The sequence below is a fragment of the Pteropus vampyrus genome, unplaced genomic scaffold (genome assembly GCF_000151845.1).
Source record: "Pteropus vampyrus isolate Shadow unplaced genomic scaffold, Pvam_2.0 Scaffold145, whole genome shotgun sequence".
In the NCBI taxonomy this organism is placed as follows: Eukaryota; Metazoa; Chordata; class Mammalia; order Chiroptera; family Pteropodidae; genus Pteropus; species Pteropus vampyrus.
This window is the reverse complement of record NW_011888926.1, coordinates 3,297,875-3,312,484: the sequence shown is the minus strand read 5'-3', so window position 1 is coordinate 3,312,484 and position 14,610 is coordinate 3,297,875. Positions and strand designations below refer to the sequence as shown.

Below are 14,610 nucleotides of genomic sequence, written 5' to 3'. Positions count from 1 at the left end.
GTTCGGTCAGGTCATCTGTGTTTCTCATCTGGCAGGAAACCCAAACGGAAGGAAAAGAACAGGTATTTTTAGAGCATCTACCAAGTGCCATGCTCAATGCAGGATGCTCTGACTCCTCAGCTCTTGCAGATCTCTCACAGGCCTGCAAGGGACAGGATGACGTCTTCCTTCTATATCTAAAGACTGAGGCTCAGAGAGGCTAAGTCATTGCTTAAGTCCACACAGCTAGTAAGTTACAGCACTGGGATTCAAACCAAATCCTCCTGACTTCTAACAATACTGGAGGCCAGTATTTACTGAGCACCTGCTATATGCTTAGGCCTGGTTATAAGCCCTTGGCATGGATTTGATTTGCACAACAACCCGAAGAGACAGGGACTGTCATAGCTATGTTTTATGGAGAGGGGGAACTGAGGCATGGAGGGGTGGAGGAACTTGCTAAGGTCAGAGGCAGTGTCCAGATCCAGCATCATAACCACTGGCCTACCCTGTGTCTCAGGAGCCTCTGGGCCCGGCAGAGTTGTCTGCAAAGATGCACCTCCTACCTTCTTCACAGAGATAGGCAGAACTAAGATGGGGTGGAAGGTAAGCACTGGGAGGTCGACTTCAGCTCAAAGTCAAGATGCCCTTTCAAGCAGACAAACTCTTGCAGAGATGGTGAGGGTCCATCTGAAGGTGCTCCGAGGTTGGGGGTTTTAGATGAGCAGATTCCCGCCCAGGAGTGGAGACTGAGGGTGGGTGGGTGACCTCCACGATTTCCCCCAATTGACATTCCAAGAGTACCCTGAGCATCTACTAGGTGTTGGACCTATTCTCTGCTGGACACAGACACTACAGGTGGCCCCTTCTCTCAGTTGGAGGAGTTGAGTGCCCTAATGCTGTCGCAGAACTGAGGACAACAGGGATCAGTGTCACGAGGCAAGCGAGGAAGGGGGCCAGAGGGTGGTGGACAGGGAAAGTGACTGTGAGGACATGAGCCGCTGAACCACAGAAGAGGCTGGCAGGGGCCAGGGTGAGGCCTCTGGAGGGCGCTCCCAGGGTGGAGCTAGGACCCTGGTCAGCGCAAGAGAACTCAGGACCACGGAGAGCTCCACGGGAGCCTCCCATCACCCAGTGACAGCTGTCAGGGTTCTCGGCACCTCGGAGGCTGCTGCCCGCCTGGTCAGCTCCACAGACACAGCTTGGCAGTCCCCAGGGAGCACCTGTCTTCTCTCTGGCCAGGAGCCCCCACTGGATTCAGCCTGAGCCCCAACCCTGAGGTCATGGCTGGGTTTTAGGGCTTGGGTCATCTGCTTCCCTCCCTCACTCTATCAGCCTTCCAAGCAGAGCCCAAGGATAAAGGGCATAAAGAAGAGAAGGGAGAAGTCGGGAGAGCGAGGGAAGGAAGAAAACCTGCCCAGCTAGGACCTTTGGGGCTGGGCATGGCCATGACTGGCCGAGGGACTAGTCAGCACAGGGAGAGGAGGCTCAGGGTGGGCTGGTCCTGCTGCCATGCTGGGTCAGGTCAGCCTCAGCCTCCCTCATTCATGATTATCTGGCCACTAGGAAGCACCTTTCCCATCTCCCACCACTCAGACAGGAGACACAGGCCCTTGGGGCTTGGTGCAACTCATGGAATATGTGGGAGTCCCTGTAGGGAGTCCCTCCAGAGAGCCTCACAGTTCTTCCCTTTTCCTGGAGCCCCAGGGAGCTGGGCGTCATTTCCCAGCCTATCCCCCCGTAAGGCTCAGGCTCTGCTTGGACTCTGCTTGCTGAGCCCCCCCCCCCCCCCACACACACACTCTGTTCCTCTCTGCTCTGAGACAGGACAGCACCCACCGGGGCTCAGGCCCTGCCAGGGCTCACCTCCAAGCCTTTGTTCCACTACATCTGCCCCCCAAAAGTTCTCTCTTGTGGACTGGTCTCTCTGGTTCAGTGACTCATTGGAAGTGGGCAGAGAATGATTATATTCCATTTTATAGATGGTGCTGAGACTCAGGGAGGCCAAGTGACCTTGAGGCTCAGGTTCACGATGGCCACAGTGTTTCATGCCAGCAGTCAAGAAGAGGGTTGGGAGTGCTCAGTATGGGGTCTGGCCTGAAGTTTCAAGGGGGGCCCTGGCACCAGACAGACACCAAAATACTCGATGAACTTTATTGACCTGAGTAAGAGCCTAAGTGTGGCCTCTGAGCAGCCTCAGAATCACCCACGGTAGCAGGAGGGACCCAGACATGGGCTTTGTCTTCAGAGAGTTGCCTGCCGGGGCCTTGGGGAGACCCCAGGTCCTTCCTCAACTAAACTTGCTTTTCCAGGCAGGTCCTAACTACTGTGCTCTCCTGGGGTCTTGAGTTCCTGTAGCTCAAGCTAATGCATCTTGGGAAGCTGGAGTTGTGGGTGGGGAGTGTTGGGCTGGACAGTGCTCCCCCAGGTCCTACTCCCAGAACCCACAGGGGGATCTCAGATCCAAAGCATTGCTCACTCTACCCCCATCCATACTATGAAGCTTCTAGATTGAACCTACTATGGTCAGGACATGAGATTTGGATCCAGAGACCAAGGTCAATGGCCAGGCTCTGACGTTAGCCAACTGTGACCTTGACCATGCCCTTCATTCTCAGCCAGACCAAGGTCAATGGCCAGGCTCTGACATTAGCCAGCTGTGACCTTGCCCACGCCCTTCACTCAGCCTCAGTGTTCATGTCTGCAGGGAGAGAAGCAGTGGTTAGATGAGGACCTGCAGAGACAGAGCCTGCCTCAAGGCCCAGCTCTGCCAGTTAACTATCTCCATGAAGGCTATTAGGGGCGGCCTCTGCCCCAGTCAGAGGCTATTCCAGCATTCTAGGTCGTGGAGCTGCTAAATTTGACTCTTCACTCACACTTTACATCCAGGTCGTCAGCAAATCCAGCAGAATCTGACCACTTTCTACACCCTCCTCACCCTGGTTTAAAGTCACCCCCGCCGTCTCTTGCCTGCTCTGCCCTTGAGGCAACAATCTCGTCTCAACAGAGCAGTCCAAGTGAGCCTGTTCAGACCGGAGGCAGATCATGTCCCTCTTCTCAGGACCCTCCTGTGGAAGCTGAATTTCCAGCCGCAGCCCCAGGTCCTGCACGATCCGGGCCCATCCACCTCCCTCCTGGCCGTCCCTGCAGTTCCCCTCACAGCAGATCATTCCTCCCGAGCGCCAGCTGTTCCTTCTGGCTAGAACCTTCTCCCCCTGCACCCTCATCTTCAAGTCTCAGGTTTCTCAGCGAGGCCTGCCCCGACCACCCTGTTCATCACCCCGCCTCCCTCCTCTCCTTCACCCTGCTTTATTTTTCCCCAGAACACGACTCTTCCTAATGTACAATATTACTCAGCTCGTTCAGTGTAGTATATCGCAATTCCTCGCCCCGCTCGCCCCACGCACACTCCCCAGGGGCGGGGCTTCTTGCTGCCTGGTCCCCTGTGCTCCTCGGGCCTAGCACAGCACCTGGCACACAGCAGGCTCTCGAGAAGTAGCTGCTGAGTGATGGCAGATGAAGGCTGGGTGAGCACCCTGCAAGGTGTTGTGTGGGTCAACTGTGATGGTGGCTGTTCCATCCACCGAGTTGTCTTCACTGGTCACCGTTGGACACTTCGTAGGGCCCCATCACCCCACTTAGGTTGAACTTGGCAGATGGAAGGGGCTCAGGACAGCTTTACCACTGGATGAACTCTCACTACTGACCCCACAGAGCTGAGTCCAACCCTTACAAATTGTGTGACACTGGGCAAGTTACATCATCTCTCTGGCCTCGGTCTCCTCATCTGTGAAATGGGCGTAACAACGGTACCTGCCTCATGTTGGGAGGATTTGAGTGAGGTCATGCATGTAATGTGCTCAGGGAAGTAGCTGGGTTGTGTCAGTGACTGTCAGCTTTGTGGTTCCACCTGACAGTTTCTCCATGAAGCTTTATAATGGAGGTAGGAATGCCGGTAGCTAGGGCCCAACTTGGTTCTAGGGCTTTAGCTCATAGCCAGGCCACCCGCACTAGGAAGGGTCTCAGCTGTAAGGAGGGAGACGGGCTGGCTCGGGAACAGAACTTACATTCAAGTCTTGACTTGGCCGCCTTCTTAACGTCCTTTGGGAAAAGTCTCATCATCTTTCTGAGCCTCAATTTCCCCATCTGTAAAATGGAACAGTAATAACGACCTCCCAGAATGGTCGAGACTTAAATAAGACCCCACGTGCCAATGCTTATTTATTCAGTTTTCTATTTATATACCTCTCAGTCAAAAAGTCTATTTGAAGCACTTATCAAAATACGTGAAGATAAGATAAAAAGCAATCGGGCCAAGAAGATGAGTTTAAAAAAAATACCAGCAGCCATGAGTGAAGGTGTCCCAGAAAACGTGGTTTGTGAGGCACTGACTCGTTCTGTGCTAATCGCCATGTACTTTTGAGCTTCCTAGCAGCCCAAGTGATGAGGGACACATGCTCAGTTCCATAATTCTCGGCAGCAAGCCAGGCTGGGGCCTTATGAAGGGGCCTCATGCCCCAGTGGGTCAGAGGGAGATCTCAAGCCTTGGCGAGTCTGTCCTCCAAAGGGCACACCTGGCTGGATGTAACCAGATTCTGAAAGCCAGCCTGGCTGGGGCAACTGCGTCATTGTGACCACAGCGGGGTCACAGGGGCCCCTTTGAGCCAAGCAGCATGTTTACTCACCTCCTTGAGTTTCCATTACCTGCTCAGGCTTTTGTCAGCTGCTGCCAGGGGATTTAGTCTGAGCGTCAGGCCTGGTCCTGCCCTGCCCTCCGCAGCTCACAGGCCAGTTCAGTCCAACCAGGGCAAGGCTTGGAGTGCGCCCCACAGATACATGTTCCAGTAGGGAAAGACGTTCTGCCGGAGGAATCAGGGCTGCCTTACCAGGGCCTGAAATCCTCAGGTGGGTCACTCTGGAGGCTTCTGCCATGCTGACCTCAGTTTGCAATTGCCTTATGCCTGGCCCCTGCTATGGCAACAATTCTTACCCGCCTGCCTTTATAGGGCCTCGCCCTATGGCCCCTCCACTCACCTTGCTGGCCTGTCTGCCTGGTCTCGCTTTGCCAGAGCAGGGCTGGAATCTGCTGTGGAGCCCAGAAGACCCACTTCAAAATGCTGCCAAGGAGCAGATTCTCTCTCCCACCTTCCCAAATGCAAGTGGAGACCAGCCCCACCTGTGCCCTGGGACAGCTGACATTCAGCAGAGGTCAGGTCTCCACTCCTGATTGTCATGCCTGCCTGCAGTCAGCTGTGCATAGCCACCTGTGGGCAGGCTGCAGGAGGGTCAGGCATTTGAACTGAAAGTCGTAGAACGTCTTGGACCTGATAGCATTAGTACCACCCTAGCCGGCTGAGCTGGTGACACAACTGCTGTTGGCTAGCTTGCTCAGGACTCCTCGCCAAGGTGAGGCCAGGAAGGGCACGTAGCAAGCCGCTCAGGTTCACGGCCCAGCTTTGTAACTTTGAGCAGGTCCCTGAAGCCCCTTGATTTCCTCCTTTATAAAATGAAAGGGTTGGAGGAAATGGCCCTTAAAATTTGTTCTAGATCAAACATGATTCTGTGCCTTCCGACCATGTAGGTTGGAGCCTTGCAGCCTTGAGCACTGAAGCAGATGAAAGTTTATTGAGCACCCACTGCACACCAAGAACTCTGTACCCATTTCACACGTATAGAAATGGGTTCAGAATGGTGAGGAGCCTTGCTTAAGTTCGCAGTAGTTTGAAGCCAAGAATATATCTCTCCACCGTATCGTGCTGTCCTGAGAGTTAGAAATGAAAAGGGAGAGTATGGAAGGAGGGCACTCAAATGACCCAGAGAAGTAAAGAGAAGCCCCAGGAAGGCACATTTAAGGGAAAGAATGTTCCGGGTGGAAGAACAGTACCCCACTCACAGGGATCCATGGAAAGGGAATCGAAGACACCAGATGCCAGATGCCAGGTCTCCGTCTCGGCTCTTCCTGTGACTTGGTGGGTGACCCCAAGCAAGTCACTGGTCCGACTCAGCCAAATGGGTCTAATTTCCTGGCCTGTCTATCTGCCTCCCTCCGCTCAAAGGCAAACTGAGCTGGATGGTTACAGTCAGAGTGCTCTCTCTTGCTGCACAGGTTCACGCATGAGACAAACGGCGCATCCAAATAAAGCGTGGAGTTTGATGAATAGTGATGTGCCCACTTCAGCTTCTAGTTGTGACAAGTGTACCATGGTGATGTAAGACGTGAACAGTGGGGGAGACTGGGAGAGGGGTGCAAGGGAACCCTTTGTACTGTCTTTGCAACTTTTCTGATAAACTACAAATTACCTAAAACAGAAAGTCTATTTAAATTGTTTTTAAAAAATGTGAGGCTTTCCACAGCCATAAATGAACCGATAAATTAGACCGTGTAAGAAAATAGAGAATGGTTATATTCATGAATCACTCATGAATACAGTGATCCATTCAAAATAACCATGGAATATTGTGTGGGATTTAAAAAGAAATGGTAGATTTATTTCTACTAATCTGAAAATTTCTTTAATCTAGCATTGATTGAGAAAAACAATTTGATTGGACTTAGTGTCCAATATAATATTTATGAAAAGTATTAAACCAAGAACAGAAAAATTGCATATAAAACCAGTGATACACCTCAAACAGATCAAACTGTTTACGCCTGGATCAGTCAAGTGCAAAGCTTAGGGTAATAGGGAAACTTTTAGTTTTATTTTTTATGTTAGAATTAAATGTCATTTCTTGAGACCTGTAAATTTTTTTCATTGAATTTTTTCGGTGAAAAGGTAGTCAAAAGATCCGTAAATCTTGTGTCCCTATACACAAAAAAGGTAGACAGAAAGAAGAAACGAACGAACAAGAACAGCGCTCTGGGCAGTACCGGAAAGGGACCTCACATCTGTAGCCTGCTCTCCCCATCCCTTGGAGCTTCTAAGCCCCTGGGGCAGGTTCTGCACTGCAAAGTTGAGCTTTTCCCCAAGATGTTTTTTGTTCCTGGAGCAAAGCCTAGCAATGCAGCTGGTATGGTCGGGATTGGGTGGGCCAGGTGGAGGAGCTGGCTGCAGAGGCGGAATGTGTGGTGACTCGGTCTCTGGGGGTAAAGGCTATGGGTGGTTCTAAGCAAGGGGGGGAGTTTCCTTGATGGTGGAGCTTCCAGGGGTACTGGGTACAGCAAGTTGGACTCAGAGGCTTGGCTCCTATGAGGCAGGAGGTGACTTCATGCAGGGCCACCAGCAACTGGCCAGGACGTTCACAAACATGGTGGCGGCAAAGGACTTCTCAGGTCCTAGAAGGGCCTCAGACTCACCTCACGCAGGAATGCAGGCTCTTGACTCTGCTCTCTCTCTCTTTCCTGCAGGATAAAGATGAGACGCTACAAGCTCTTTCTCATGTTCTGTATGGCCGGCCTGTGCCTCATCTCCTTCCTGCACTTCTTTAAGACCCTGTCCTATGTCACCTTCCCCCGAGAACTGGCCTCCCTCAGTCCTAACCTCGTGTCCAGCTTCTTCTGGAACAATGCCCCCGTCACCCCCCAGGCTAGCCCGGAGCCTGGGAGCCCCGACCTGTTGCGTACCCCACTCTATTCCCACTCGCCCCTGCTCCAGCCACTGTCACCAAGCAAGGCCACCGAAGAACTCCACCGGATGGACTTTGTGTTGCCCGAGGACACCACCGAGTATTTCGTCCGCACCAAAGCAGGTGGTGTCTGCTTCAAACCAGGTACCAAGATGCTGGAGAAGCCCCCATCCGGGCGGCCAGAGGAGAAGGCAGATGCAGGCGACGGCTCATCCGCCAGGGGCCCGTCCCGGCACCTGCTGAGCAACCGTGAGCGCTCCGGAGGCCGGGGCGCCCGGCGCAAGTGGGTGGAGTGCGTGTGCCTCCCGGGCTGGCACGGGCCCAGCTGCGGCGTGCCCACCGTGGTGCAGTACTCCAACCTGCCCACCAAGGAACGCCTGGTGCCCAGGGAGGTGCCGCGGCGGGTCATCAATGCCATCAACATCAACCACGAGTTCGACTTGCTGGACGTGCGCTTCCACGAGCTGGGCGACGTGGTGGACGCCTTCGTGGTGTGCGAGTCCAACTTCACGGCCTACGGGGAGCCGCGGCCGCTCAAGTTCCGGGAGATGCTGACCAACGGCACGTTCGAGTACATCCGGCACAAGGTGCTTTACGTCTTCCTGGACCACTTTCCCCCCGGCGGGCGGCAGGACGGCTGGATCGCCGACGACTACCTGCGCACCTTCCTGACGCAGGACGGCGTGGCGCGGCTGCGCAACCTGCGGCCCGACGACGTCTTCATCATCGACGACGCCGACGAGATCCCCGCGCGCGACGGCGTGCTCTTCCTCAAGCTCTACGACGGCTGGACCGAGCCCTTCGCCTTCCACATGCGCAAGTCGCTCTACGGCTTCTTCTGGAAGCAGCCGGGCACCCTGGAGGTGGTGTCGGGCTGCACGGTGGACATGCTGCAGTCGGTGTACGGGCTGGACGGCATCCGCCTGCGCCGCCGCCAGTACTACACCATGCCCAACTTCCGGCACTACGAGAACCGCACCGGCCACATCCTGGTGCAGTGGTCCCTGGGCAGCCCCCTGCACTTCGCCGGCTGGCACTGCTCCTGGTGCTTCACGCCCGAGGGCATCTACTTCAAGCTCGTGTCCGCCCAGAATGGCGACTTCCCCCGCTGGGGTGACTACGAGGACAAGCGGGACCTCAACTACATCCGGAGCTTGATCCGCACCGGGGGCTGGTTCGACGGCACACAGCAGGAGTACCCGCCGGCCGACCCCAGCGAACACATGTATGCCCCTAAGTACCTGCTCCAGAACTACGACCAGTTCCGCTACCTGCTGGACAACCCTTACCAGGAGCCCAAGAGCACGGCAGCAGGTGGGCGGCGGAACAAAGGTCTTGAGGGGAGGCCACCCACCAGGGCCAAGTTGGAGGTGGTGGAAGGCTGAGGCGGCGTGATCTTACAGGGCCAGCGGCAGAGCGCAGGGCGGCTGCCCCCTTCTCTTACCTTCCTGCCTCCTTCTGCCCTCTGGGGGTTCTTAAGAGGACCAGGAGTAGGTGGGTGGGGGAGTCCTGCCCACTCAAACTTTTGTGAATCGTGCGGTCAGGCCTGTGAGCTCAAGAAACATCCTTCCTGGTCAGGAGAGGGGAGCCTGGCCCCCTCCGCCCACCATGAGTGCTGTGGCCAGGAGGTGCCAGCGAGAGTGCATGATGGTTACTGGGTAGCAGGGGGGGGGCGGGCAGGGTGGGGAAGGGAGCTGCAGGAACTCTCAGAGTGGCCATGGGGGAGCTGTGGCCCCCTGGGGAGAAGCCTACTGATTGGCCTCCTGGGGTTTGGACCTGCAGCGGGAAGGGGGCATGCCAAGGTCCAGGGGCTCTGTAAATAGATACTTTTGGGTCCAGGAGGAAGAGGGGACACTAAGATAGGAGGCAATGAAAAACAGCATCCAGCTGGGAGGAAGCACAGTGTCCTCAGAAGTGCTGGGCCAGAGGAAGCTGAGAGCTCCACTCACCTGCCCCACAGGATACCTGTGCTCCTCAGACCCGCCTGAGCTGACATAGGTGGGGGGCCCAATGAAGCCTGGGGAGTCTTCCTTTTAGTTCTGAACCTGGCCTTGATTTTCCTTCTTTTTATATTGCTATCTTGTGGGCTGCCCACTCAGTCCCCGCAAGGCCAGGAGCCCAGTTCTCAGGGTGGGATGGAACCATCGGTCATCCTAGTAGTCAGACCTGGGGGCACCCCGTCACCCCTTCCCTCTGGGATCCACAACCCCAGCTCTCCATGGTCTCAGGTGGAGTTACCCTTGTGCCCTTCTTTGGTACTGGCTAGGGGCCAGGAAGGGGACACAAGGCTGCCCTGAGCCCAAGAGGGACTTTAGGGCCAGTTGTATGTCATCTCATTCCTTTTAGTTTGCCTCATGGGGGCAGGAGATGTATTCATTAGAGTAGATGTATTTTAAGCTGCTGTAATTGAGATCCCGAAATACAGTGGTTTGAGCAAGACACAGCTTGTTACTAACTTAATTGTCTGGAGGGAGATGGTCTGGATCGCGTAGGGCAGCTCTGCTTTCCTCTTACACACTTTCCAATTCTGGTTAGAGTGGTTGCTCCAGCTCCCACCATCACATGTGCATCCAAGCCTAGGGGAAGCAGCGAAGGGCAAGCGAGCACACACCCTTTTCTGTTAAGGGCATGAGCCAGAGATAACACAGTCATTCTGATCGTATCTTGCTAGCCAGGACTTGGTCACATGGCCATAAGCAACTCAAGGGAAGCTGAGCTGCCACGTGCCCAGCTCGGGAGTTCTCTTATTAAAGGAAGAAAGAGAGGGTGGGTACAGGGACAAGGAGGAGCATCTCTGGCATAGGGGGAGGGAGAGATGGTAGAAATGACTGTTGCAGTTGTAGGATCCTGCGCTCATCTTTGGAGCTGCTGGAAAACAACCTGTTCTGGCCCCCTCACTGCCAGCCCAGGGCTGGGGTGCAGTGAGACCCTGCAGTTATGCAAAGGGTGAGATACCCACTCCCTGAGGCCCTATTGGATGCTCACCCAGTGATGCCAGGATGCAGAGGCTGCCTATAGAATGGTACATGTTTGTGCGTGTGTGTGTATTTATGGGCATGGGTGCATGCTTGTGTGTACTTGTACATGTCTGTGTCATTGTGTCCCTGTACATAGATGCTTGTGTGTGGATGTGGGAGCAGGGCCCAGGCCTCCCATTCCCCAGGACCTAGAGCCTGTGGCCACACCTTCTGCACGTCCCCAAAATGACTGAGGCAGGAAGCCCTTGGGGAGCCTGGAAAGCAAGGTTCATGGGGATGCGGGGTCCATCTGTCTGTCTGTCTTTCAGTCCAAAGGATGAGAATCCTGACCTGAGGGCTGTACAGCTGAGAGCCCACTACCTCCCAGACATATCCTTCTACCTTGTGCCCTTCAGCCTTCAGCAGGGACTTTCTCTGGGTGTCTCCTGATGGGCCAGAAGAGGAGGGTGTCCCCTTTGCCACAAGCTCTGTTTGGGCAAATGCCTGGTGTGGGCATTGTCTGGGGAGCTGGCTGAGGAGCAGCCTCTGGTGGGCAGGCATGAAGCAGGCTGAGGGCGCTCTATTGCCCCCATTCTCTGTCTAGAGGGTGCCCCAAGGGAACCCCACCCTTGGAGTTATAGCAACCCCCCTCTCTGGTCCCTGTTGGGGCTGAGAAGTGGCTCAAGAGGTCAGCCACCACTGTTCATCCCTGGATGGGCAGTCTCTGAGGGGTCCTGAATTGTGCCTGAGCCCAGCCCAGGGCCTCCGTCCTTGCTGGCTTCCTTACCTCATGCCCCTGGCACCCTCCTGCTGCTTCCCATGCTGGCCTCCAGTTCACCAGCTCAGGGGCGGGGGAAGGAAGAAGGCAGGAGCTCAGACCTGCCAAGCCCCACACCCAGGAGGGCATGTTCATGGTCACTGACAAGTGGAGGCCTGGCCATTGCGTGGAGATGACAGATGACAGCTATCAGAGGTGTGTGTGGGGGGCAAGGCACGGAGTTGAAGAGTTTCACATAATCACACCATACACTGGGAATTTGGGGGGGGCATGGAAGCCCTGAGCCACTCCCCCAATATGAAGGTAAACCAAACTGTGAATGTGAATGCTGGTGCACCACTGGCCCTGTCACCATATCCAGATTCCTTTTCCTGGGAACACCAGCCTTATGACCTGTAGACTCAAGGAGGCCCAGCTTACCCACGGGTCACATCGGTTCCCAGGGGCAGGCGTGGGAGAGCTTTGGGGGCAAAGTGACAGTTGAGGTGGGAGACAGGACTTGCCCAAGCAGAAGGCAGGGCCCTGGGAAATGTATAATTTAAGGACACCAATAATAATAGTATTATTTTTTTTGTAAGGGAAAATCAATATGTACATTCTGAAATCATTTTCTCTGTAAATGGTTGGATTTCATTTCACCCTTAAAGGGATGCTTAAAGGAGAAGATAATATTAATAATAAAAACAGCTACAAAGTCTGCAGGGTTTGCGTGTGTGACTGATTTGGGGTGCTCTGGGGTGGGGTATGGAGGGGTGCGAGTGAGTGGTTGTGGTCTTGCTCAAGCCACCCTCACTATTGAGTGCTGGGTCAATGGAGTATCAACCTTTCCCACAACCCGAGGGCTGGTATGGAGGGGGTGCAGTTACCTCCACCAGCACCAGGGGGCATCCTTCCTTCCCACCGGTGGAAACGTGCTTGGAAAGGGAAGGTACTGGACTGGACTGGCATCCGGGGAAGGAGAAGCGGGAATGGGAATGGCAACACCCATCCTCCCCAGTCGGGCGGGAAGCTCCCTGGGGATCCAGATGAAGGCCTTGGTGCCTCTGCCGCGAGGGGAGCAACTCTCCTACAGCTGTGCTCTTGGGGCATCGAGACCAACGTGCCCGCCTCAGTTGTTTCCTCCCTGCACCCGTCATGTCCTAAGGTCACACAGCCATTTGATGGCAGAACAGGGTTGGGCTGGACCTGGATTTACAGCACGGGTCCTGTCACCAACCCTCTGGGGCAGGTGAGGACGGCAGGCTCCAGCAATGGTCATCTCTCTCCCGTGGAGCTGACTTTGGACTTATGCCGTGATGACACCTGGGGCCCTGGAACGTGGGGTGCTTCCTGGAGGCTTCCTTGGAGACCCATGGATACTGGCATTGTCCTGGGAAGAGGACGTTCTGGATATTTTCTAAGGCGAGTCTCAGAGATGGTGGGAGTGGGCGCTTGAACTTGCCTTGGTCCCCCGTGGTATGGCTGTGCAGGCTCTGTGTAGGGAAGCTGAGGACAGACGGGAATGAGCAACCACAGTGCTGGTGGACAGCAGGGGCTGATGTCTCCTGGGCACCCAGAAGGTGCCAAGCACTTTACATACAGTTGGTGACGGTAGGAAGAAGACACAACCTTCTTGTGATTTGTAGGAGACAGAGAATTTCCTAATTCCAGTTTACCAGTTCACTGTGACCACTTCTTGGGGCAGAGGCTCTGGGGGTGCTCAGTTCTATAAAGCTCTTAAAGGGTCCCCTTGATTGCCAGCACTTAAAGCAATCTGATTAGGATGCTTAGGAAGCAATTTTGTTTTTGTAAATAGAGTTCGTCTCTCAGGAAGCGCGCATGCTGATGCAGCTAAGCACGTGACCCCGACTGGTGACAATTAGTCCTTCTGTTCTGACATGCACCTGTCCCACCCACCATATCCGTGCCACCCCTTTTGCCACTACTTGCCTTTCAACTCAATCCTACACTCAATTACTGACTGTCTACTGGGCAACAGGCCTGAGGAAGATGTAGAAACAGACGAGACATTTTCTGCCCCCTAGGAGCTCAAAATGGATTGAGAGTAGGACAGGCTCTGCCAGGCGGTGTCGTCAATACCCTTAGAGGTTACCTCGGTGCTACTGATGTTGGGGCCAGATGATTCTTTGGTGGGGGGCTGTACTATGCATCGTAGGGTGTTTAACAGCATCCCTGGCCTCTACCCACTAGAAGCCAGTAGCATCCGCTCCCCCAAGCGTGGCACTCAGCCATGTCTCCAGACATTACTAAATGTCCCCTGGGGTGCAAAATCACCCAGGTTAAGAAGCACAGGAGTAGGGATACACAACTGTTGAGCATCTACTGTGTACACGCTGGGCACTTGGCACACATTACCTCCTGTAATCCTATACGGTAGATGGTAGTAGTTATTGGAGGCTCAGCTTGTCTCCTGCGGAATTTAATGGTATTTGGGGAGAAAGGGAGGTTCCTCCCACTTTTCCAGCCTGGGAGATTGGAGGTGGGGAGACTAGGATTTAGAGGGATTAAGGGGAGAAATTGCTCAAATGCACACAGCTCCCAGGCAGGATTTAGGACCAGGGTCTCCGCCACCCTTCTCATGGTGCTGCACTGCCTCCTCGTGGAGGGCGAGGCACGTCGGCCACCGGCAGCCACGCTTCCCACATCTCCTTTCCTCCCTCTGTCTTTCTTCTCACTGAGTGCCACAGCGGACTTGAGGCAGCTTGTACAAACGCATGCCGCAGATTGGAAAAGCAAATGGACAAGAATTAGAATCACGGAAAATTCTAGTTAGAAAAGAAAACCAAGCCCAGAAAACACACGAAATGATGACTGCGATGCCAGGGGAACATCGAAGTGTTGAGGGCACGCAGAGGAAAGGGGCACGTTCTCTTCTCCGCTTTTACAGATGGATGAAGAAATGAAGTTTCTCGAATCTGCACGGGAGGTGGCAGCGCTTTGAGGTGAGCACGGACGGAGCGCACTTCGGGCGCATCTGTCTTGTCGCCAGGGCGTGTCTTCCTCAGTTTCGTGTCCCCACCACTCTGCCCAGGGACCAGCAGCGCTCACTGAATCCTGCTGCGTGGTACTGACATGACGTGCACATAATAGCTCACCCTTCCTTGGGCAACTTGTCCCCAGGCCTCCAACCTGTGTTATTAGTGGTAGCAATAGATGTGGATATCCACCCCGCCAGCGTGTCCCCAAACAGTTGGATCCCAAAGACCGCTGCGCCCTGCCAGACCAGGGCAGCCACCTTTCATCGCTGGGGTCCACTCACCCCCTCCATCTCGCCGAGGGCAGAGGCTCACCCGCTCGTGCATCAGTAGCAGGCTGAGCCAGGCAGTGTCA

The 14,610-nt window shown here is 54.7% G+C and overlaps 1 protein-coding gene across 1 annotated transcript; it reads left to right on the top strand.

Annotated features, from left to right (window-relative positions):
• Window positions 1-208: 208 nt before the first annotated feature.
• MGAT3 (mannosyl (beta-1,4-)-glycoprotein beta-1,4-N-acetylglucosaminyltransferase) lies at window positions 209-11,977 on the top strand. Its single transcript, XM_011369095.2, has 2 exons — window positions 209-228; window positions 7,328-11,977. Exon 2 carries the CDS (start codon window positions 7,335-7,337, stop codon window positions 8,928-8,930), a length of 1,596 nt encoding a protein of 531 aa, XP_011367397.1. The 5' UTR covers window positions 209-228; window positions 7,328-7,334; the 3' UTR covers window positions 8,931-11,977.
• The last annotated feature ends 2,633 nt before the right edge of the window (window positions 11,978-14,610 follow it).

Bases quoted from the DNA above. Each gene is read 5' to 3' on its own strand.
- MGAT3 (XM_011369095.2), top strand. From the start codon at position 7,335: ATGAGACGCTACAAGCTCTTTCTCATGTTCTGTATGGCCGGCCTGTGC.